Consider the following 26283-nt stretch of genomic DNA (forward strand, 5'->3'; position numbering starts at 1 on the left):
TCAGGATTGACAGCACTGTGGCTAGAATGTGTTACTTTCCTAACGCTTTTGAGGCTTTATAACTTAGATGTAAGAGGCTTATTATTAATTAATTCATCAAATAACTAAGTTTAAATGAATAACTGGCATTATGGTAGGCAATGGGATTAAAATTAAATGTAGAATAGACTGACAAAAATAAAAGTGACAAAAGCACTAAATGCTACTTACAAACTAAACTGTACTTGGCTGCAAAAAAGATTTCTGGGAAATTTTTGTAGTACAAAAGACCATAAAAGGGCTGGGGTTGTGGCTCAGTGGTAGAGTGCTTGCCTAGCATGTGTGAGGCACCACATAAAAGTAAATAAAATAAAGGTCCATCGACAACTTAAAATAAAGAAAAAAAAGACCATAAAAATTGCTCCTTTTGTATGCGGGATGTTTATTATTCATTCATTTCCCTTCTTGCTTTTCCATGTTTCCACAAATGCCCACAGGTTCTGATATATTTTTTCGGTATCAGAAACAACATTTTATACAATAACAGTACTGCATTTCTGGGATGAGATTTCTGGACTTGTACAAACATTAACATATTTATTACCATGACACTAGGAAAAAAGCATGCCTCATTAACATCAAAGGTCCCCTAAGAGTATCGATCAGTAAATGTGTTGGAAACCATGATCAAACTTAGGAACAATTGGCTGCCTGGGCCAGCAGACTTCAGGAAGTTCCCTGGTTGTGGAATTCAATCAAAGGTAATAGTACAGGAAGTCTTATAATTTTCAGTATCCATGGGGAATAAAAGAAAGGAAGGCGGTCCAAACTAATACAACTAGGCCAGCAGCTGGGTCCTGTAGGGTAAAATTAGGTCTCCTTTCAAATATAATGTTAAAGGTCAGGGTCTGACTATGATATCTCTTAATACCCCAGCCAAAACAATAGGTACTTCTTCAAAAAGAAACTTCCTCAGGTTATTACTGTTGCTCTGGTCCCAGTTTCTTCTTGTCAGTCTACCACTTGCGACATGCTTAACACACTGGGCTGATATTATATGTCAATTTTTCTTGTGTATAATAAGGCAATATAAAAGGGAATTAAGTGCTGACAATCACAGGTTTATCAATAAGGCACTCCAATGTACTTTAAAGACACTTTCATAAATATTGATTTATTTCCTACCATTTTATCTAAACAAATATCAAGAAATAAATGTACTTCCTTTTTAGAGGTGAGACAAGTAAAAGAGTTAATTACATGCAATGCTTATTTTAGCCATATCTCAAATTTCTCAATCCAAAATTTCTTGACGAGTGCCCCAAGAACCAGGGAAATTAGGAAACTTGTACTGCTATCATAGGAAAACAGCAAACAGGTGATTCTAGAACGTTAAGGTTTTTACCTTATCATTATTATGTTAAAAGTGCTAAGTTCTGGTAAGAAACACACTTAGTTGTACTTCATGTTCTACCACTTACTGTTTTGCCCGTCATCATCTTAATTGATCCAAATTATTCTAAATGTTAAATATAATTTTTTAAAGTACTGGGCACCAACATCAACACTTTAGATTTTAGTTCCTGCTACTTTACAGAATCTATTTTAAACTCTTAACTAAAACTTAAAACTTCACACAATATATGGCACAGATTTTTCTGGTGAAAGGTGAATCTGATGCCCTGGTTTATAATGTTATAAAAACTATTAAAGTACCTTTTAAAAGGGACACTTTAGCAAGAGGTTCATTTAGGTCTTGCTCATCCATCTGGGCGTCTAAAGAAAGGTGAAAAAAGAGATAATTATAGAGAGCACTCAGAATTATCAGCAATCTATTATTATCAAAACAAGTAACCACATTTACACAGCTACTGTATTTAGATAGTTCAAAAAAGTTTTTAACGAAATATCTAAGAGTTAAGGGAGTGACTTGACAATGAAAGCACTACTTCTTCCCTAAACACAAAGTTGGAAATCTCCATCCACCTGTGTACCTAACCTGCTATTAACAACTGGAGATTTGTAAACAGTAGGTTAAAACTCACCTGTAGTGTCGTCACTGCTTTTCTCCTTGCTTGGACTCAGAGTATCTGATAAGTCAGATTCCTTTGCTCTTGCCTGGTTTTCTATCAAGAAAAACATAAAAGTAAAAATCTTGTTATAATTAAATACCTTATATCAAAGAAATAGCTTCAGGGTATGAATGCTCAAAATCTACTATTATGAAGAGATTTTAAAATTAACTGAGATCACTGAATCTTACTTTGTCACCACCCTAGTCCAAAATGGAATGCTGGTTATTACACGTAGCTCACTTTAAATTATAATGTGGATTGTGTCTACTATGCAGAGGGCTGGGGCTTTTTTGTTCAAGGCTGTTGTTCACTTGCCAACTGGAAAAAATAATGAAGCAAGCTTTGTTGAAGTATTCAGAGAGCTGCAACAAATATAGCAAAATTCCCAGTACAATGTGGACACTGTATGAAGAGGATGAAAGGAAAAGTCTTTATTATATAAAAACACTAGCTAGAAGGCTGCCTTAGTAATATTTATACTCACATAATAAAACCTAAAAGAATCATATTTGTTATAAAATATCCTTTAGAATAAGAAAATAACAATCTATTTCTTTAGAAAACATAACCATGATTCACACTGAGGAAAAACTTTTTAAAAAGTTTAGAACTTATTTGCAAGGGATACTCTGCGAGGTCCAATGAAGACACTATAGGTCTAGTTTTCAAATAATTGCTCTCAAAAATCCTAATTAAAGGCCAACAGTTTATTAAAGATGACTGGCAATTAATTAGGCTCCAGATTCTCACCTGTAATGGCATATCCACATATACTATGCTATTCTTTAGGACAGCATTTACAGAGAAGGCAATTTTTCTGCCCCAAATCCTCTAGCATCTCCTCATTCTCCACAAGCCCTCAGCCAAACTTTACATTGCAGAATTTAGCCATTAGTCCCTCAATTAATTCCCACAGGACTTTGGCTTGAGTGATGCCAGTTTCTTTATAGGGTTAGGCATACCAGTTCATAATAGTTTATAATTTTTTGCTTGAGTAAGTATTTTCCTACACTCAATAGCCATCCTCTTTATTTGGCCTATTCATTCTGTGAGATAAAGCTGAAGCCCCCATTATCTCTAAGATAGTTTTCATTTCTCCAGGATGCTGTTCCTTTTTGTTACTAATTTTCTGTCATATTTATTTATTTACAATTAATCATACTTTTTCTTTTATTTTTGAGAAAGGGTCTTTTGAAAGTTGCTGAGGCTGGCCTCAAACTTGCAATCCTCCTGCTCAGTTTCCTGAGTTGCTGGGATTATAGGCATGAGCTACCATGCCTGAATCTGTGTGTATATATCTTATTTCCCTAGTGGGATTATACATTCACTAAGCATATGATTATTTCTTATAATATTAAGTGTTTATACTATTTGTGGAAATATATCAAAATTTTAAACACGCAAACTCATCTCTAGTACTCTAAGGAAACAATAGTCTATGTATGGTATATGTAAGGTTTATTAATACTCAATATAGTATTGTTCATTATGGGAAAATAAAATGTGTATACCATGAAATGGAAAATATTCAAATACGCTATTACTATTAAGTAAAAGAGTAGAATGTATAACATAACCCCATGCAGAAGGGTTCATAGTGAACACTTATTAATTTTATATAGTCATATATTATTTCATTTTTGTAGTGAATATACATTGTTTTCTAATTAAGAGATATTCTTCATTTTGAAAGAAATTAGAAATACATCTAAAACCACCATTACTGTCAAAATACTTAATATATTAAAATGTAACTTGTTAAGGATATTTCATATTAAGATACCCCTAGAATTTGTGGTTTAATTTGTGAAAACCTTTGCTTCTTTTCTCTTTTGCCATTTGTAGTCAAAAAGTCAACTGCTGAGAGACAGGGAAGTTAGATTAGAAGTGAAATTACTGATCATCAAGGCCCATGGGAACCTAATCTGTGACCTCTGTTACATTTATGGTGTGCCATTGACAGACATTTCTGAATGTTCTAGTTTTGATCACAAAGTTACATTCTCAAATAAAATAGGCTTATACACCCAATCTCTATAAATGGGTAGAAAAAGAAACATTCTGGAAGAATAGATGGGAAAATGGCTATTCCCTGATTTTAAAATCTTTGGCAATTTTATGATTTTGACTTTGAAGGACAGCAAGTGTATATTTTCAAAAGTATTCTTTTGGCTTAGAAGGAACTTTTGTCCTATATTTAGAATATTAGCTTGTGATATAAAATTGTCTTAAATGTGGAGCACCAAATCTTCCATCAAGATCTCACTAATGTACGAACAGAAACAACATGTATCCCATTTGTTTACAATAAAAATAAATTAAATAAAAAAATAAAATAAAAAAAATCTCACTAAAATGTAGAGCACAGATTTTTCTCTGTTTCATTAACTGTTATATTTTCCATGCACAGAGCAGTGCTGAAAGAGATGAAGGAAGGAAGGAAGGAACTTGATTGAAGGCACATATCTACTTTGGAATAAGAATGCAAGTTTTTAGCAAGTCAAATGACATTCAATAATTGTTGTGGCCTGATACTACAGTTATTAAATAAAGGCAAACCAACTCTATTCAAGAATGAAACACAGGATCAAACAAATGAATGTTAGACTTCTACTTATTTTCAAAACATCTATTCTTCAGTTAGAGCATTTACTTATTTTCAAAATATCTATTCTTCAGTTATGAGGTGGCACCTAACTTTCTAGTATTAAAAAAAAAAAAAAAAAAAATCACCAGGTATGGTAGAACATGCCTACAATCTCAGAGACCTGGGAGGTTTAGGCAAGAGGATCAAAGTTTGAGGCCAGACTGGCAACTCAGCAACTCAAAATAAAAATTAAAAAGGGCTGAGGATATAGCTCAGGAATAGAGCACCCAAGTTCAATTCCTTGTAACACTCCCCATCCCACAACCCACAGCCATTACTGATTATCTCTGCAATACTGATAATAAGATATATACCAACAATATACAGAAAATGGAAGAAAGCTACCAAATCGATACCAAAACTGTTTTCAAACTGGGAATCCTAAAGAAAGATATCTTTGAGTAGATATAAACACAGATGGGCAAAACAAATTTACTGGTCATATACCATTTCCTGTACCACTGAAACCATTACTTGGAAAGAAAACAAAGTTAAATATAAAGAAGGGTAAAGAATTAACATTTGTTAAAACTGAAAATAGTGTTTCCTGCTTAATAAGCAGATTTCATCAAATTCCCACAACAATCTGACAAGTGAAATTTCATTTTACAAATGAGGAAATGGAAGTTTAAAGAGGCACAGTAAGTTGCCTGAAAGCATATAGTTTTTTAATGGTAAAATTATCTTTGTGTATTCTTTCTACTTTTACTCCAAAGCTACTGTAATGACTACACTGAGTTAGCCCTTAAACAGAAAACATATACAACTTATGATTATACACTACATTAGGTGAAACCTCTAGAGGAAAATACTAAGACTGTAACAGTTTGTAATTGTCAATTTCTAGCAACTGATATTTTCAATGCAAAAAAGAAATTTCACCAAAAATATCACCAAAGAAACCATTTCAAAAAAAGAGACAATTTAACCAAATTTTTTTAAAAAAGAGCTTTATAGGCAGACTGAAAACATTTAAAATATATTTTAGTTATCCAGTTTGCTCTAAAGATTAAAGCACTGTGAGAAGTGCTAATAAAATGTTGACTACTGACAGAAAAATACCTGTGTATATAAAATTTATCTTTATATTTTCTTTCTTCTTTTTTTTTTTTAATATTTTTTAGTTGTCAATGGACCTTTATTTTACTTATTTATATGTGGTGCTGAGAACTGAACCCAGTGCGTCACACATGCCAGGCAAGCTACAAAGTCTGCCTATATTTTCATTTTTAAAAGATTAATTTTATTCACTGGCATGGACTTACTTGCCATAATTTATTTAATAAATGTCCTTATTATTAGACTCTTATGGTTTCCTTTCTTTCCTTTTAAAATAACAATGAGCAAGTCATTGGTAGTCCCAGCTACTCAGGTGGCTGAGGCAGGAGGATGGTAAGTTCAAAGGCCAGCTCCAGCAATTTAGAGAGCCTCTCATAAAATTTTTAAAAAAATGAAAAGGGCTAGGGAAGTAGCTTAGTAGTAGAGCACCCTGAGTTCAATCTCCAGCACCAAAAGCAAAACAAAAAACAACACTGAAACAAATATCCTTACACATTTGTCCAATTTGTTCCTTAAAATAAAACCCCAGAAGTGGAATTGCTGAATCAAAAACATATTCTTTAAAACTATCAATGCATATTTTACACACAGATTTCATAAGAAAATCAGCAATACTGCACAAAGATTTTTCAATAATGGCACAAAATTTGAAGCAAACATACTGAAATTTAGAATGCATTAAATAGAAGCACTAAAACAGCAAGGCACTTTTCTTTAAAGAAGCACTGATTCCTCCCCTCCCCCAAGCTTTACTTCCACTTCAAAGTGCAGGCTACTCAACCAACTAATCTGAATAGGTATTTAGGTGGTGAAGTAAAAAGCTATTTTAAAGTATGCTCTCATCTCCCTTTAATAAGATGAAATAAATTGCCATTTGTACTAAAAATAGTTCGTTATTCTGAAACTCAATGCCTGTTTGTCAGAACAATATTAGTGATGCATATTCTATGCATTCTTTCTCCATATAAGGTATCTGTGGTGAAAGGAATTTCAGAATAGAAGCTACCAGATATCTGAAATAACAACATCTGTTTGGATATTTTAAAAAGCCAACGAATCCACTTATTTTAACATGACAAAATATAGTAAAATTAAGTATCAAATTTTTATCATTCATTGTTTTAACTGACCAAAAGGATTGCTAGTTTTAAATTTTACACTGGCAAAGTCTGACGGAAGTTCTACTATGACAATGAGTACATCCCACACAGATTTATTTGCCTAATTTCCTTATGCAGAAAAGTAACTTGACAAAATGATGCTTTAAAACTCACTTTTCTTCTGTAAGCCTGACAACTATAATGGAAAAAATTAATACAACAACTACTCTGGGCAATTGCTGGACTATTCAATACAAAATATAAGACAATTCTGCACAGACAAAAGTCACTACTTTTGTTTAAATCAAACTGAGATGTCAAAAATCAACAAAAAAGGAAATATATGGAATTTTAAAGGCACTATAACCTTCAAGTGAAACTGCAAGCATTTCCCCTAACATGTAAGATTTACATTGTGTTTGATTAAAATTTTGAGATCAAAGTTGAAAATAATACTGGAAGTGAGACAGATCACAACACAATTTTAATGCCTGAAGAAATCTATAACAAGCATTAACTTTCAAAAAACAAAAACAACACACATACATGTCCACTTTAAAAGAAACTTCCCAACCAAGATATCTTTCTTAAAACAGAAATCCAACTATTTTACATGATATCTGATATTGTTACTAGATTGCCATTTTGTAAGCTGCAAGAAATAACTGATGGTTAAAGTACTATGACCTTGAAATTTTAGAATTATCTATCTTCATTATCTCGAAGAACTCTAAAAAACCATAGAAAAACTAGAAACGAACCTTTTGAAAGCTTTGTTTCTTCTACCACTTTGGTTAGATGCCCCTCTACGATCAGCTTCTCTGCCAAAGAAAATAAATGTTACTATCCAAGCCCAAACGGAGCCGCATTTCCCTGAGCAAGGCAGGGTAACACATTCCATGACCAAATTTAAAGATGATAACATTACTCCTATGACCAAGCTTGAACAAAAACGAGAACCTGGAAGGGGAACTAAGAGAATTTAAACTATGATAGAACAATCAGGTTAAAGCAGAAAACTGTGGGTAGGGAGACAATTGCATTTTATTTTCATTAGATTTCACCTTATTTAATAAGTAAGTCATTGTGAACTGACTAAATTGAAACATTGTGAATTGACTAAATTGAAATACTGTATGTATTTACCTCACGTACTTACAATTTTTTGTGTGAGAACATTTAAAATCTATGAAATGGCCTACACAAAAATACCTTGCTTCCATAGCTTCTGAAGGTTAAAAAATTAACCTCTACTCGTTATTAGTAGATAATAAACTGCTATTGATGGCAATAAATCAGTTTGTTTTTGTATAATACTGATATATTTTTAAAAGGTTCTAGACAGGTTATATTTTCCACTTGAAACAGGATTTAATTATTGGTTTATTCCTAGTTGAAATCAAGTCCAGTCTAACTATACTATTCTCTAAAATAAATATTTAAAATCCTAAAAAAAAAAAAAGTTAAGTCTAGATATTTTTATGAAGAAATCAGAGGAAACAATGCAACCTTCTTTAAATCAAGGATACTGAGCTGAAATAAGAGTTCTATTTTACTTAAGACAAGGAATAAAAATTATACTAATACTTTACTTTTCCTTGCTGATACAATTCAGCAGAGATGCTTATACAGAACATACTTCAGGAAAATGAAAAATTTTACAACTTAAATAAAAAAGTTTTGTTTTATGGAGGATTCTCAGTAAAGGTATAATATATCTTCTTTTTAAATTTATTTAAAGTCATACTTTCATATTCTACATTTTACTGAAGAGAATAACTATTTTGAATATCCCTTTTTAAAATTCCATATGCCAGCTGATCTCCTTCAATTTACTAATTTACTCTTTTTTTAAAAAAAGTAGTACTGGGGGTTAAACTCAGGGTTGCTTCACCTCTGAGTAATATCCGTAGCCCTTTTTATTTTGTATTTTGAGACAGGGTCTTGCTAAATTGCTAGCCTTAAACTTGCAATTCTCCTGTCTCAGTCTCCTGAGTTGTTGGGATTACAGGTGAGCAGCACTGTGCTGGCTACCTCCAGTCCTTTTTATTTTGTATTTTGAGATGCCAAATCTGGCCTCAAACTTGTGACCCACCTGCTTTAGCCTCTCAAGTCACTGGGATTACAGATGTGTGCTACTGAACCCAGCATCTTCAATCAACTTTTGCAGTACGTGAAATAACTGTTCTAGTCTTTTACTATTCAACCAACTGCAACTCAGTCCATACCTACCATTCAGTCACTGAAACCACTACAAACTTTTGTCTGCTATAGACCATAGCTACTTCACATAACTTTCATTTCTTACCGACTATTTGTCCCTGTTTTCTTAAAAACAAGAATTCAAAGTAAAAGAGTTAGATAATTTAAAAAGTCCTACAAGTAAAATGTAGGCTGTCTGTTATGGTTTAGATGTGGTGTCCCCCCAAAAGCTCTCGTGAGAGACAATACAGTTTGGAGGAGAAATGATTGGGTTACAGCCTTAACATAATCAGAGAATTAATCCCCGATGAAATTAACTGAGTGGTAACTGGAGGCAGGTGGGGTGTGGCTGGAGGAGGTGATTTCATTGAGGGCATGGCTATGGGGTATATATTTGTATCTGGCAAAGTGGAGTCTCACTCTGCTTCCTGATCACCATCTGAGCAGCTTCCATCTGCCATACTCTCCCACCATGATGTTCAGCCTCACCTCAAGCCCTGAGGAGTGGAGCCAGTCTTCTATGGACTAAGTATCTATGAAACCATGGGCCCTTAAATAAATCTTTTCTCCTCTATGATTGTGTCCTTCAATCACAGCAGCAAAAGAGCTGACTAAAACACTATCCTAGGGGCTGGAGTTGTGGCTCAGTGGTACAGCACCTGCCTAGAAGGCACTGGGTTCGACCCCCAACACTACATTAAAAAAAAAAATCTAAATAAACAAAATACATTGTGTCCATCTACAACTAGAAATATTTTTAAAAAAACACAAAAAACACTGTCCCACCTGTCCTCTGTTCTACTCTATTCTATTCCTGAAATTCACTTCCTTCCTACAAGAAACAACTTTTAACTTTTAGTTATTTTTTTGTTATTTACATTTATATTACTAAATAATAAAACTGATTTTAAAACTCTTCCATTTGAGACATTACTTACTGACAATCTTATACAGAATCATTTTACTATTATCCTCAAAAGAATTATATTTTGCTAGTCTATAATCACTATTCTTTTTGTTTTACTGATTTTTAAAAATATATCCAAGTTTTAGTAAAACAATAAAATTCCTAGATACTGTCAAATATCCAGGTACTTTATCACATTATCTATCCATCTCTACTTTCTCTCAATCTTGTAATCTGTGTGTGTGTGTGTGGGGGGGTTGCTGGAAATTGAACCCAGGAGCTAAGCTCTACCACTGAGCTATATGCCCAGCAGTTTCTACTTTTTATTTTGAAACAGGGTCTCTCTATATTGCCAAGGCTCGTGTGGAACTTGGGATCCTCCTCTTCAGCCTCCGAGTAGCTGGGATTATAGGTATGTGCACTGTATCCTGCTCAATCTCTTAATCTTACTGCTCTAGCCTGTGTTGTATTCTGTACAAAATTCCCACTTCCTAGATTCTAAATCTTTCTTTCCTGTTTTATCCTTGTTTTTCGTAACACATCTAATAATTTCCTGAAAAGAGGTGGACAGAGTGTAAAAGTTTTTGTGACTTTGTTCCTCAAATGTTATTAATGTTCCAGCCTCACATTTATTTGATTGACAGTTTGATGAGACATAATTCTATAAGAAAAAATTTTCTTTAGACTTTTGGAAGTCTTTTATTTCCTTTCTTACACAATATTGTCTTCTAGCTTCTACCTGGAAGGTGAGTCTGATGATAGGTTGAGTCCTATTCTTTAGCATGCATGCATAGTAGAGACTTCTTGTGTTCAGTTTACCTGCTTCCAACTGTTCTTTCTGAGTACCTAGGAGGACTTTATGTCTCAACTCCTTAAAACTGAGGAAAGTCTAGAATGCATGCTAGCCTGGGCTAAAGCACTTAAGAGAGAATGGGACTATTCTACCCCCTCTCACCTTCTACTATAGGAACTCTGAAAACATGAAGACAGTAACATTATAAGATGGCAAGTTCCATCAATCTAGATCCCTGAGTGAAAATGTGTGTTGTCCCCGTCATGCACACGTACCATGAGTAAGAAATGTTTGTCAAATTAAGCTATTAAGATTTCAGGTTTTGGGGCTGTATTGTAGCTCAGTGGTAGAGTGTTTGCTTATTAGCATGTGTGAGGTACTGGGTTCAATCCTCAGCACCAAATAAATAAATAAATAAATAAAAAGGTATTGTATCTATCTACAACAAAAACAATTAAAAAAATTTTTTAAAGATATCAGGTTTTTTTTTTCTAATTACAAGTCTGTTTTGCTTTATTTAAACTTAAACATTTTTTTTCCTTTTTTTTATTATTGTAAACAAATGGGATACATGTTGTTTCTCTGTTTGTACATGGAGTAAAGGCATACCATTTGTATAATCATAAATTTACATAGGGTAATGTTGTTTGATTCATTCTGTTATTTTTTTCCCTTCCTCCCCAAGATATCAGGTTTTGGAAAAAAAAAAAAAAAAAAAAAAAAAAAAAAAAAAAAAGATTTCAGGTTTTAGAGAGGAGGGAAGGGGGAGAAGGGGAAAAAAGGGATCCCAGAGCTTACTTGCTACTAAATTATAATTAGGCTTATTATGATTAATGAGAGCCTTTGTTTTTCTCTGGGAGTTTTCTCAATTTTCCCTCTATCCTGGGTGCTCTAAATATCTAATTACTCAGTATATGGCCTTTTCCCCCCCCCTTAATTGAGATGAAATTCGCCTACCATGACCATTTTAAAGGATCAATTCAGTAGCATTTAGTACATTCATGAAGCTGTGCAACCACCATCTCTGTTTAGATCTAAAACATTTTTATCATTCAAAAGAAGTCCCATACTCATTAATCACGTATTCTTCACTGCACCTCTCCAGGCCCTGGAAGTGACCCATCTGCTTTCCATTTCTATGGATTTACCTATCCTGGATATTTCATATAAATAGAATAATAAAGTGTATGACTTTTTGTGGCAGGCTTAGTTTATGATCTCTAAAAATACATTGTGCTAGGCATTCAGGGCATCTTTTTAGTTTACAAGCTGTAACTTTCAATTATGGTGAATTTTCTTATACTTCTCCCCTTTTTTTTAAAGAAAAAAAAGTTTGTCATTTTATTTATTTTCTGGAATATTGCCTCTATTTTCTCCTACATAACCCTTGTGATTAAAAAAAATCTAATATCACAATTTTTCTCCTTTATCTTCTTCCTCCCCCTCCCTCTCCTTCTCCTCCTTCTTTTTGGCACTAGGTTTTGAACTCAGAGGCGCTTTACTACTGAGCTACATCCTATTCCTAGTCTTTTTATTGTTCATTTTGAGACAGGGTCTCACTAAGTTGCTGAGCCTGGCTTTGAACTTATGATTCTCCTGCCTCAGCCTCCCAAGTTACTAGAATCATAGTAATGTGCCACTGTATCTGGTTACATTTTTACTTTTTAAAAATTTAACTTGTACTTGTTCCTTCAAAAAAATTACATCACCTCAGCCAGGTGTGGTGGCACACACCTTTAATTCCAGCTATGTTAGAGGCTGAAGCAGGAGTATGCCAAGCATGAGGCTAGCCTGGGCAACTTAGTGAGAATCTGTCTCAAAATAAAATTAAAAAGGGGTAGAAATGTAGCTCAGTGCCTAGCAGATCTCTTGCCCAGCATACAAAAGGGCCCTGGGTTCCATCCCCATTACCACACAAATGTATACATACATACATAATATTTTTATCTTGTTTCGTCCATGAAACATTTATCTTTCTGAAATTAATTTTTTTAAAAGAGTTTTTTTTCTGATTCTTGTTTCCGGTTTCTTCCCTAGTCACATTTTGTTTGTTTGTTTTTTATCTCTGTTTTCCTCAATAGAGAATTTCCTCAAGAGTCTGGTCATCTTGGCTATCTCTTTATATTGAAGGGTGAAGCAATAAAAAGCTGACCCAGGGGTGGGAATACAGCTCAGTTGGTAGAATGCTTGCCTTGTATGCACAAGGTCCTGGGTTCAATCCCCGGCACCATCACCGGGGAAAAAAAAAAAAACTGACACAGTTCAATATTTCAATATGCATGAGTAGGCTTACTACCTGTTAGGTGACACGGTGGTGACACGGTGGCAATTTATGGGGAAATCTTTAAATGTCCTTGGAAAAGATATAGTTTAGAAACATTTGGTCTTTGATGAGTTTCTCTGGAGTAGAATCTTCTAACTACCTTTCTGAGGAGCATAAACTTGGTCCTGAGCATTCTGATTTCCTGCAGAGGGTTTCATTTATTTCTCCCACTTTTTCCCCCCACTAAGGTGCTCATGCCATCCTACCCTCAGCAACATTTGAAGTACCCCAATCTACAGATTCTCTGTTTCAGTTCCAGACAGCAAATTTCAGGTCTTTTTGTGCAAGGAATCTTGCCTGTCTGCACATAGTGGGGTAAGGAAAATGAGGCTCAAACCATTCCTTGTATAAATTTTCAACCTTGATTTAAGTATCACCATGTACTCCTGCCCTTCCTTGGAGGTACTAGTACCACTGATAACTAAGCCATAGGTTTAACTTTTTTCCCCCTTTTTCTTCACCATTCTTTAGGCCATTAAAAAAAATAAAGTTTAGAAACCTGTATCTCTTATTAGTAAATTATCTGTTTTATATCTTCCAAATTTGTGTTGACATCTATTTTCTACTGCAGTCTTTTCTCTTTGTCCTCATGACCTTATATCCTGAATAGTTTTTTGTTATAGATGGGCCCACTGACCAAATTTAATCTAAAGTTTCTTAACTCTTTTTTCAAACTTTACTCCTTTAAATTTCAGGCTACTCCTCCTCCTCCTATGTGCTTTCTCATTACTTTCTTCTCTGCCTTTCATTGACTTTCTTCTCCCTGATTATAATCTAAATGTGTGTTAATCTTCAAAAGTTCTGTCAGAACAAAACAAACTCCTTTCTAATGGCTCTGACTACTTGCTACATTTGAATAATTTCTAAATGTTGATGCCAAATCTAGCACTAAGGTTCCAGAACCCTACATGCCCAACTACTATCCAAATATCCTCTTCCAAAACCCCATAGAGGCTTATTTTCACCATGTCTAAAACTGATTTTCGCTTCTCTTATCATCTAAACGGTTTTGCTATCTCTCCTCTCCACATATTCATATCTATATGAAGGTATACTGCAACTACTCATTATATTATGTCTACCTTTCCCTGAGGAAGTGTACTAATCCCTTTAAATATTTAGTTTGCAACAGGCATGGTACTAGTAACTTCCCAAGGATTACAAAGACAAATGTGATAAATCTAGGAATTTAGGGTTTAGTCAAAGTAGGGAGGTATATTATCAATAACTTAATTCCCAACACAGATCTGGCACATAATAGTAACAAATTACTAACTCTCAAACATAATAATAAAACAGTATAAACACAGACTTTGAAAACTCTTCTAGTTGTTCTATAGTATACTAAAGATCTAAGGATCAGCTTATAAAAACACATCAGAAAACTGTAATTTATTGCTCAAAACTTTCGCCAACCTTTAAAACAAAACCTGAAGTCCTTACCATAATGTACAAACTTCATATGCTCTGCCCAGAGGACGGCTAATTACAGTCCCACAAGCCAAATCCAACCTGCTACCCATTTAGTAAATAAAGATTTGTGGAAACATGGCAAGTTCATTCATTTACATATTACGATGGCAGAGTTTAGTAGTTCAACAAAAACCCTGTAGCCTGCAAAACCTAAATATTTACTATCTGGTCTTTTATTTTAAAAAGGTGTTTGTGGTGTTCTAAAACTCTATGATCTCACTCTTAGGTTATCACATGGTTTCTTTCTTTCTTTGTGTGTGGTACTGGGGATTGGACTGAAGGCCTTGTGCATGCTAGGTAAACATCCTCCCCTGAGCTACATCCCCAGTCCTTTTATACATTTTATTTTTAGACACTGTCTTGCTAAGTTTGAGATCGTCCTGCCTCAGCCTCCAGAGCAACTAAGATTACAGGCATGCACACACATTCTTTAGAGACACATAAAATTTACACAGCTTAATCTCATTTCTGTTCAGTTACATACTACCTTTGCTGTTTCCTATCACCTTAAATTCTTTTATTTTCATTGAGAGAAAATGAAAAGCTAGGCTGCAGTTAGAATGTCACAAAATTATTAACTAAGAAAAAAATTATTTTATTTTTCTTTAGTGGGCTTACCACTACCTAACATATTATTAGCTTTTTAACTTTGGTCCCTTGAAGAGAATGTAAACTCCATTAATGCAAAGCTTTCTATGCCTCACTTACTGTTTTGTTTATTTATTTTATTTATTTATTTTTTTACTGGTGAATGAACTTGAAGGTGCTTTACCACTGAGTTACATCCTTTTTATTTTACGCTGAAGCAAGGTCTCATAAATGCTCAATTCACAATCAAATTCATAATCAATCTTATTGCCTTAGCCTCCAGAGTTGGTGGGATTACAGGTGTGAGCCATGGTGCCTGGTTGACTCATTTATTTATTTATTTTTTTAAGGTATTGATGGACCTTTATTTTATTCATTTATTTATATGTGGTGCTGAGAATCGAATCCAGTGCCTCACACATGCTAGGCAAGTGCTCTACCACTGAGTCACAACTTCAGTCCTCCCATTCACTTTTAAAGCTCCAATAGCTAAAATAATACTTGTACATATATTGTAGATGTCTAATTAATATTTATTGAATGCATAGATTGAGCTTTTTTTTTGGTATCAGGAATTAAACACAAGGACCTTAACCACTGAGCAAATTCCCAGCCTTCTCCCCCTTTTTTTAAAACAAAATAATGCTTATATTCAGTTTAAGAAAATGTTTTCTGGGTCCTCTAATTTTGGAAAATACTAGAACTTGTGTTAAAAATATGAAATATATACTAATGTTCATATGATATGTTCAAATTTAAAATATTTTTTCAATTCATTGTACACAAATGGGTGCAACTTTTCGTTTCTCTGGTTGTACATGCTGTAGAGTCACACCATTTGTGTAATCATACATGTACATAGGGTAATGATGTTTGTCTCATTCCATTATCTTTCCTCCCCCCCTCATTTCCCTCTATACAATCCAAAGTTCCTCCATTCTTGCCTCACCCTCCCCCGTTATGTATCAACATTCACTTATCAAAGAAAACATTCAGTCCAACTCCACCCATTTACCTGCAAATGCCGTAATTTTATTTTTCTTTATGGCCCTGTCCTTTTTAATATTTTATTTTGAGACAGGGCCTTAGCTAAGTTGCTAAGTCTGGCTTAGAACTTGCAATCCTCCTGCCTCACCTTCCCGAGCTGCTAGGATTATAGGCATGTGCCACCATACCCAACTAGGCATCTATTTTTAAATTAATTAAACTTTGAGAAATTACTTGAATATTAAATAATTTTATATATGAAAAAGTTTTGAACAGTACTGGCGAATAAGTGCTAAATAATAATTACCTGCTACTATTATCACTATTAAATTATTTAAGGTTATTATCAAGTTCAATGTATCACTAATAGCCTATAATTAAAGAATTCTAAAATACCTATCATTTAAAAATATATATCATTAAAGAAAAGTCTCTAATCATTGAGTCTCAACGTGGAGCAGAGACCGCAAGGCTTTAGGAGTACTAAAAAAGCACTATGGTAACATATACAATCCAAACAGCTGAGAACCAGATTTCTGCCTTTGTCTCACAAAGAGAACTTTTGTGTAATGATAGCTACAGGAGGCTTGAAAGAGCTATTTGACTCAGCTTGATTGAAAGAGAGTGCAGAGGGCTTTCTCTTTTCAAAAAATTTCCTTCTGTGAAGATCACTCCAGAGAACTAATTATTCATTTTCTCCTATTTAAAAACCGTGGGTACTTCCTGTAAAAAACAAAAACAAAAACAAAAACAAACAAACAAAAAAACCATACAAAAAGAAACACAAAAGTATAGATAGATAAATTTTTATAAAGCAAATTTCTGTGTGACCACTGTCCAAGCTGTGAAACACAATCTTCTTACCAAGCTCCAAAGGTTTCCACATTCTCCTTTCCAGTCAAATCTTCCTTAACCACTATCCTGATTTTTATGGTATTTACTTTCTCACAATTCTCAGAGCAAATATGCATGACTAAATAACATAATTTTAGTAGTTTTGAATTTCAGATAAATGGAATACTACAACAAGTATCCTTATTTGTAAGGCTTCTCTCACCCAACAGACTGCAGTATATTTATCCATCTGACTAATGAAGGTGTTTCGGGGTTGTTTCCATTTTTGAATTATTGTGAATATTGCTGACAGAAACATCCTTGAATTTGAACCTGATACAATATGCTAAGGCATTTCCATAGGGAACCTATCAAGGAGTAAAACTAATGGTTTGACTAAACTTGAGAACCATCAGCTAAGCATTTAGTTTAATCAGAGAACATGTGATTAAGTTGCAAAAACTGTTAAATCTTGTTAAAAATTAATCAGAAGAGAACCAAGCTTATTTCTTAGTTGAAAGAAATTATGTCCTATGTTACCTGCACAAAATAAAAATGAAGAACAAGGCAAACAATGTACTCAAAGAGAGCATAGGTGTGCCAAGATTAGAGTGAATTCTTAAAGCTAAAGACCCATTTTCCTCACATGACAGCTACAACTAACTGAAATGCTAAAGCAAGATATAAATTCAAACAGTACAGCCTGTGTGATGCTGATGTTAGTTACCTAGGGATCCCAAACAATTTGAGGGAATACAAGAGTAGGTAAATATAAAAGGCCTAGATCATCTGCTGCTGTAACTGCCAACTTGAAAATATTTCTAAATATCACAGTTGGGTTTCAAGCAATAATGTTATAACTAGAACATCAAAATAACATGCTTGAGACTAAATTTTTAAGAAGGTATGCATATTGGTAATTTTAAAAATGAGATAATCTCTAGATCATGAGAAAAATATTATTTTAACATGAACAACAAAAAGTTAGATAGCCAAGCACATGCCTGTATTGGCACAAGCCTGTAATCCCAGTGATGTGGGAAGCTGACACAGGAGGACTGCAAGTTTGAGGCCAGCCTGGGCAATGCAGTGAGGTGATGTGTCAAAATTTTTTTAAAAATTAAATAATGGGCTAGAGATACAGCTCACTGGTGAAGTCCTCTGGTACTGGCAGTGGTGAGGGTTGCAGGGAAAACAGATCAACTGTCTTTACTGTTAGATGATGGAGAGTAAAAAAGGAGGAAAACAAGTTATTTTGACAAAAAATGCTTCTATTAACACCTCTCCATGATCCTACTTACCCACATGTTTTCTACCTACTAGCTAACAAGTATTTCTATATGCCAGGCATTACAGAGAACTTAGTAAATACCATCTCAGTTAATTTTCATAATAATCTCTGATGTAGTATTCCCATCCCATTTTGTAAATGAGAGAATTGAGGTTTAAAGACGTTAATTTGCCTAGATTACTGCCAGGGAGAGACCAAATCAAGATCCACATTAAAATGCCTCTAATCCAATTTTAATCATAAATGAAAATGAGCAGAAGTTACTAAAAAGGTCATTCAAAGACAAATATGGGGGCTGGGTTGTAGCTCAGTGGAAGAACACTTGCCTAGCATGTGTGAGGCACTAGGTTCGATCCTTAGCATCACATAAAAATAAACAAAATAAAGGCATTCTGTCCATCTATAACTACAAAAAAAATCCTTAAAAAAAGACAAATATGGTAAATAAACTGATATTAGAACCAACATCATGATACAACAAAAGTAGAAAATTACAATTAGTGTTCAACGGCAAGGCAGCAACTTCTCTCCCTTCAGAGAGTAGCAATTCACAAGGAGAAATACAGCTTTAGGACCTCAAAAGAAAGGTTGTATGTTACAATTACAATAATGCAGACCTTCACAAGGTTATACATTTCTGCAACAGAATAAAATTAGTTAATACAATTCTCTAATGTATCCTAGACTGGACAAACTAAGGACAAAGAAATAACAAATTAGCTCCATCTAGTTCACACTTCAGTTTTCCTATACCAAGGATATAACTAACCTACTATGAGCAGGGAACCACATCAAATGCCTTCCTTTTTTTTTTTTTTTGCCATAAATTACCTGTTTTGGTTTAGAGAAATAAATTTTCTTTAAAAAAATGAAAGTTTAACAATCTTTTTCAGGGACAATATGTAATCAGAAAAATCCTGAGATTGTTTAGAGAGGCTAACTTCATCGAGGCATGAAAAGTAAACATTCAGTCACACAGCAACATTGATTCAATGCATTCCTCTATATAAGGTAATTTCAAAGTGAGCAAAACCCTAACAGGAAGGAGAGAAGAAAAGAAGCATACAGAGATAGTGACTACAATTTCAAAATGGGGATGGGGAGCAAGGAGAGAATTTTTTGAAAATCAGGGGAAAGTCCAGAAAGATATGAAACAGTAAGATAATTAAATTTTTACCTAATAATAACAAAAATGGTAAACATGGATTAAGAATACAAAGACATGAGGTTCACTTCTGGGGATTGCTAAATCTACTATCACAAGAGGAAGATACTCCTGGGGGAGGGGAAAGTTTGTCTCTAAAGGGTAGACTTCAGAGGAAAGTTTTTTTGGTGCCCAGCGGAAATGTGTCTGCCCTTATCAGGACAGAAAGCAGGAAGAAAAATCAAAGTGGCAGGCAACAGTTCAGAGAAAGTTGACTTTTACTATGTCTATGAAGGGATGGCAGATTTCCACATCCTTAGATTCTCTACCTTTCGCCCATCATCTTTTTGCTCAGCTTGCAAGTCAATCTAGTGCAAGAGTTCATGGACATGTAAGAAACAGATTGAGAGGTGCACAATTTCTTGACTCAGCATTGTTAGCAAAACATAAAAGTTTCAAGGTACCCATTAAGTTTATATAGTAAACCTGAAATAATTAAAATGTGCAGGGAACGTTTATCATGGAGTTCTGACTAAATCAAACTTATGTTCTGAATCCTAGAAGAAGAAAATATTGCTAAAAGCTTTTGAGCAAGTTTTACTTAAGTTACTTTTTAATTCTAGATTTTATGCTGTGAAGCTCTTTTTTTTTTTTTTTGTGGTGCTGGGGATTGAACCCAGGACCTTGTGCTTACAAGGCAAGCACTCTACCAACTGAGCCGTCTCCCCAGCCCCCTGAAGCTCTTTTTAATACAGAATATTTACTTTATGGTTAGGGAATTAATTATACACAAAAGGTTCAAATTATAATCTCTTTGCCTATGATTAAGAGCTTTTAGTCAAAAGGAACATTTTTAAAAATAGTCTTTTTTATCATAAAACGAAAACAAGTTGAAATGTGTTCCAACTCATTTATTTTCCACAAAATCAATTTGTTCTCTTATGAAGAACAATTATGCTCTCTTATACATATAAGCTAAAAAAATATATCAATATAACAAAGATAGATATAAAGAATCCAAAGGAAGCCAGGTGTGGTGAGTATCTATAATCCCAGCAGCTCAGGAGGCTGAGACCAGAAGATTGCAGGTTCAAAGCCAGTCTCAGCAACTTAGTGAGGTTATAAGCAACCTAGTGAGGTACTGTCTCAAAATAAAAAAATAAAAAGAACTGGGGATGTGGCTCAGTAGTTAAGTGCCTTTGGGTTCATGTCCTTGGGTTCAATCCCTGGTACACAAAACAAAACAAAAACAAAAACAGAAAACACAGAAAAACCAAAGGAAGTGACTTATCTGCTTTCTAAATTTTAAAGCACAAGATGAATTTATTCTATATAAGCACTAGTAAATAATGAAGGCAAAGTATTTAATGCTTGTTTTTTAAAAGACTGGAAGGAACTGAGAATATTAAGTACTACAGTATAATGAGCATATACTTTATGATCAAGACCATAAACCAGGCCAGGCATGATGGAACACAACTATAATCCCAGTGGCTCAGAAGGCTGAGTGAAGAGGATCATGAGTTTAAAGTCAGCTCCAGCAATTTAGCAAGGCCCTAAGAAACTCGGTGAGACCCTGTCTCTGAATAAAATACAAAAAAAGACTGGGTATGTGGCTCAGTGGTTATATGCCCCTGAGTTCAATCCTTGGTATCAAGAAAAAAGATCATAAACCAGTTTAAGATGCTTATCAGTGAAAATAGCAGTCAAAAAAAGAAAGAAAAAAAGTCTGTGTAGGCTTGTCAATAAATACTCCAAAATTGTTTTATTATTTTTTTTAAATTTGTTTTTTAAGTTGTAGATGGACAAAATACCTTTATTTTATTTATTCATTTTATATGGTGCTAATAAGGATTGAACTCAGTGTCTCACATGTGTGAAGCAATTGCTCTACCACTGACCATAATCCCAGTCCCTCCAAAATTGTTTTAAAAGTGTTGAGGCTAAGTTCACTTGAGTAAGATGTTAGCTGAATTTGCCTTGCTTGTAATAATACTCATTAAAGACAACAATTTCTATAATGGCACCTTGTCATAAAATAATGAAAATGTTCCTTCTGACAATAAATTGAGCAAGAAGTAACCTGTACTATTCCAATTCTGACTGCATAGATTTAAGGAACTAAACAAATTTAGAAAAATTTTAGATACAACTGGGATCAACAATAACCAAACTATTGCTACTTGTTACTTAAAACTCAAACCAAACATTTCAATAATAGGCTTCTCCCTAGTTATATTAGCTTACAGTCTAAACTTTCACTATTGGCACTCAGAGACTCAATAGATTCAGATACCTAGGAATGCTTGCATTTTATTTTTTCTCATCTTTGGTCCACATGAGATTTCATATGCTGATTTTTTTCTTCTATGTACCACATCACATGTCTGATATTTTCTCATTCCCAATTACAAAGTTCCTATAATTTTATTAGCTGTCAAATACTCCTATTGAGAGGATTTGTTATATTTACATAACTTATGTGCTCTCTCTTATGTTTATTTGGTCCATTTTCCCCCATAACTACAAAGCAATAAAAATCTCAAACATCTTTTGCTTTATTTAAAATAAACATTGTTCAGTATTAAAACTACAGATATTTTATAATATTACTTTGAATGAAATGTTTGATAACAAATTAGAGGTTAAAAAGCTTTTTGTTTTTTAAATAAGCAAGCGATAAAAATAAAGGCTAGTGACCTTCTCTTGTCACTAAAGTGAAACAAGGATTTCTAAAATTGCAACTTAGTAAAACATTCTTGCGATAATTCTCTCTTCTTATTTTCTTGGACTCAATATAAACTTTAAAAGTTCAAAATAACCAGGGCACTTAACCACTGAGCCACTTCCCCAGCCCCTTTTATGTTTAATTTAGAGATAGGGTCTTGTTAAGTTGCTTAGGGCCTCACTAAGTTGCTGAGGCTGGTTTGAACTTGTGCTGCTCCTGCCTCAGCCTCCTGAGTCACTGGCTGTTTCTCAGTTTCTCCTTGTTCAAAATAAAGGATGATGATACTATCCCTCAAAAAAAAAAAAAAAAAAAAAAAAAATTCAAAATAAAAATAACATCAAAGAATCATCATAAGTAATAAAAGTATAGTTTTCCTTCTAAAAAACTTAATATTTTAGATTGCATACTCTCTTCTTGGCTTCCTGGATACCAATTACCACTGTACTGGTTTTCCATAAAAGAAAGAGTTCATAATAAGAAGATAACAAAAAGATGCACTAATTTTTATGTTTTTAAAGGACAAAAAAAATGCCATATTCATTAAGTAAATTGCCTCAAAGTAGTATTAAACTTACATTTAATATTATAGTATCTAAGACTGACAAAATCAGAAGTTCTAAAAATATTTAATGAAATTTCACATTTCCTTAAATATCTCTAAGGAGTATAACATTTGATCTGTTGAACTGGTGTCTGCTGTAAATACCAGGTGTGACTCTCATAATTCTCAAGTCCTCCTAAAGTTGTGGATATATATGCATAAAAATTTGGAAAACCATTCACTTCAAATAGAACAGGGAAAAAAGGGCTTGAGAGTGTTTGCACAAGAGGAAAAAGCATATACATCATCAGCAATCCTTTACTATACATGGCAATCTACTTGTCACTAACAAAAGAACACCACCCTTCCCTGCCCTAGTCCTTTCTAAAAGTTTTTATTTTGAGACAGGAGCTTGCTCAGATGCTGAGGCTGGCCTTGAATTTTTGATCCTCCTGCCTAATTGCCCAAGTAGCTGGGATTACAGCTATAATCCCACGTCCAGCTGAGAATATCACCTTTTTGATTGCTATAGATTTTAGCAACTAAATAATTTTCAGGTAAAAAGGAATTCACATGATTTTTGTTCGGAATTCAGAAGGGGTGTCAATAACCTTGAAAGACAGCCTATCTTTAAAATATTCTTAAAGGTAGCCTATACAGCTTCCCAACAGGAAGTAGTTGACATCAGACTGTGGGACAATCTATTGCTACTCCTTTCCTGGAAATAGAAAGCTCCTGCTTAGGGCCATCTTCAGAATTCAGTTCCCAAACTGAATAACTTTTTAAGGCTTCATCTTCATTTAAGAACTTTAAGAACCTCAAAATTCAAATCTGTGATTGAACTACAACTTAAAACAGCTTGTGATTACCATCTCCTAAGTATTCACATAGAAAGCTGAGGTGCTTGACAGTTCATTTTATTTCCTGCACAGTAATGATTGTTAATTGTTAATTAACAGGTTACAAATTTCATCTTTGTGTGTAACTAATGTGAAAGGCTCTGTGAAGGTTGAAACAATAGGAATATATTTCTCAAAAAACAGAAACAAACAGTCTGAAAGGTTCACTGCTGTCTGAAGATGGCTCTTTGCATACTTCTGCCATAATAAACACATCAAGATCCTCATTATTCTGCTCACTTTTCAATTTCAGTCTCTGACTTTATTAAAAATCAATGTGAAAAATACTCTGTACTCACTCTGGCATTCTATGAATTGATGAATAAAAGTGCAGTCCCCGCCACTCTTTGAAAGCAAGTGCTCTAATGAAGAAAGAAACACCTTTAAGGATATAGTTTGTTGCTGCCTTTGAAAACTAACAGCAAAGGCAGGAAAACTCAAATGTATCAACTCTGAGTATGGCTAATAAAAGTTGAATATACATTTTAATATTAAAACGTATTTTGGAATTAAGTGACTGAAAATCATGATTATATAACCATTAATTTATACCCTGAATAGTGAGCTTTTAAAGGTGCAGTTTTTATCCAGAGCTCAAACAAAAAAAATCCAAAACAAAACACCAAACCAAAACAACAAAAAAATACCCAAACATATTGCCTTAAAGAGCTTCTCTTACTTTCAAAATACACCTTTCTCCTGTAACCACAGCTACTCAGGAGGCTGAGACAGGAGGATCAAAAGCTCAAGGCCAGCCTGGGTAACTTAGCAAGATACTGTTTCAAAGTAAAATTTTAGAAGGGGTAGGGATGTAGCTCAGTGGTAGAGCACTTGCAATCCCCAGCAGCACATGCGTGCGCGCGCGCGCGCACACACACACACACACACACACACACAAATAAAGTTAAATGCCTCTTTCTCCATGAAAACTTAAATATTAAAAATTATATTTCAACATGATGACTATCTGAAAGGTGTGAAAGCACTAAAACCTGCAAAAAAGTACACAAGTCAGCACCACTCTTACTGTAAAACCCTCCTTTCTCTCTTCCATCTCAGCCTACCCTACCTCTTTAATTATCAACTCTGCATGATGATGCCTCATCCTATTATTTGCCTTCCTTACCTCTACTCTCAAATTTATTATTCTTTATCTAGTTACAAGTCCTTCACTTTACAGTCATCATCAGTATGACAAAAACATGAAGAAAAAGATTGATATACTTCATGCTTTAGAAAGATTAATGCATTATTTGGTTACAACATAATACAGAGATATACACTGTAAACATAGTGTTACAGAAATTTGAAATTTAAAAATTTTAAACAATTTATCAGTGTCAACTAAAGCAAAAAGAAGCCCTCAGTAAAATAGTAACTACAAAGATAAAAAGCTGTTTTACATAAATTCTATCTAAGCTATGAAACTTTCAAAACTCAAAACTATATAACATTGTGTTAAATATCAAAACTCATTTGGAACCAAACTTTAACCTAACTAAAGGATTTTATGAAACTTATCTGAAGTTAAAATTCAGACCAATGTCAAAGGACTCATATGACATTTACTAAAAAGTAGGTTATCCTAACCATAACCAACCAAGGTAAACATCAACCTTTTATTGGCTCTGATTTTAACATCTGAACCTGATACTAAAATGTTTCTTATACTTGTTTAGATAAATTCTAAAATTAATATAAAAAGATAGATACATATGTATCCCTCCTACAAAGGCATCTCCTAACATTTAAGAAAATTGTGTTATAGATAGTATACGCAAAGCTTTTAGATTATGACACTTTCAACATTCTATTACTTGAGTTCAGGCCTTTGGGAGATCACTCTGCCAAAGCTACAAAAATGTGTGCCACTGATAATCCAAAAGGAAAGAGATATTTATTGGAGAGATATTTACTGGGTCTCTATGATACTAAATAATGTAGACATGTAAAAAAGACAAATATGGAAATGTAAAGTAGAAAACCACTCTATTTAAAATGAATTCTATTTATACATGTGAGTTTCCTATGGATTTTAATTTTTTATGCCTATGTCATCCATTACTATAGCCGCTAGCCAGACATGCTATTGAGCCTTTCAAATGTGGCTAGTTTAAATTGAGATTAAGATTTTAAGTATAAAACAAAGAGACAATGAATTCAAATAGTAATAAAAAGTAATGTGAATGGTTTAAAATAACATTTTGGGTATTGTGGGTTAAACAAATTATATTATTAAAATTTGTTTTACCTGCTTTTTATATTTTTAATGTGGCAACCAGAAAATTTTAAATTATACTTGTGGCTCTTATTATATTTCTTTTAGATAGTATTTAACACTCTCTAAGATATGTTCAAATTATGCTCATTAAATAAAATATGAAAAATAGCACAAAACCTTTGCTTTTAACAGCTATATTATACTTAATTTCAAAAGTGGAGTTTGCTACAAGAAATATTAATTTTAACATTCAGACATCTTTGAAATATTCTCTTACAAACCTTCTTGGTGTTTTATTAAAAGAATAATTTTAGTTAAAAACTCATAATATGGTTCTAGACCTTAGTAATATTGGAATGCTTGGTAATTGGTTTGTTATTAAATCACAAGTGATTCAGAATGTTATTAGAGACCTATCTCAAAAGTTACTATGTAAGTCTGGTGTGATGAAGTTTTTGTGTATATTTGGAAATTTACTACTTATCTTCTTTA

The 26283-nt window shown here is 33.6% G+C and overlaps 1 protein-coding gene across 33 annotated transcripts in view; it reads right to left on the bottom strand.

The window, feature by feature from the left end:
* Slmap (sarcolemma associated protein) overlaps positions 1–26283 on the bottom strand; it is a 147266-nt gene that overhangs the window by 24889 nt on the left and 96094 nt on the right. For 17 of the 33 annotated variants that reach the window (XM_047530317.1, XM_047530318.1, XM_047530299.1 and 14 more), the window contains 4 exons: positions 23870–23932; positions 7622–7681; positions 2025–2105; positions 1696–1755 (listed from right to left, as the gene is read on the bottom strand). In XM_047530317.1, the coding sequence (XP_047386273.1) occupies positions 1696–1755; positions 2025–2105; positions 7622–7681; positions 23870–23932 (264 nt within the window). The remainder of the gene's footprint in view (positions 1–1695; positions 1756–2024; positions 2106–7621; positions 7682–23869; positions 23933–26283) is intronic. The other 16 variants (XM_047530320.1, XM_047530322.1, XM_047530311.1 and 13 more) reach the window with 3 other exon arrangements.

Source organism: Sciurus carolinensis, chromosome 17 (assembly GCF_902686445.1).
Source record: "Sciurus carolinensis chromosome 17, mSciCar1.2, whole genome shotgun sequence".
NCBI lineage: Eukaryota > Metazoa > Chordata > Mammalia > Rodentia > Sciuridae > Sciurus > Sciurus carolinensis.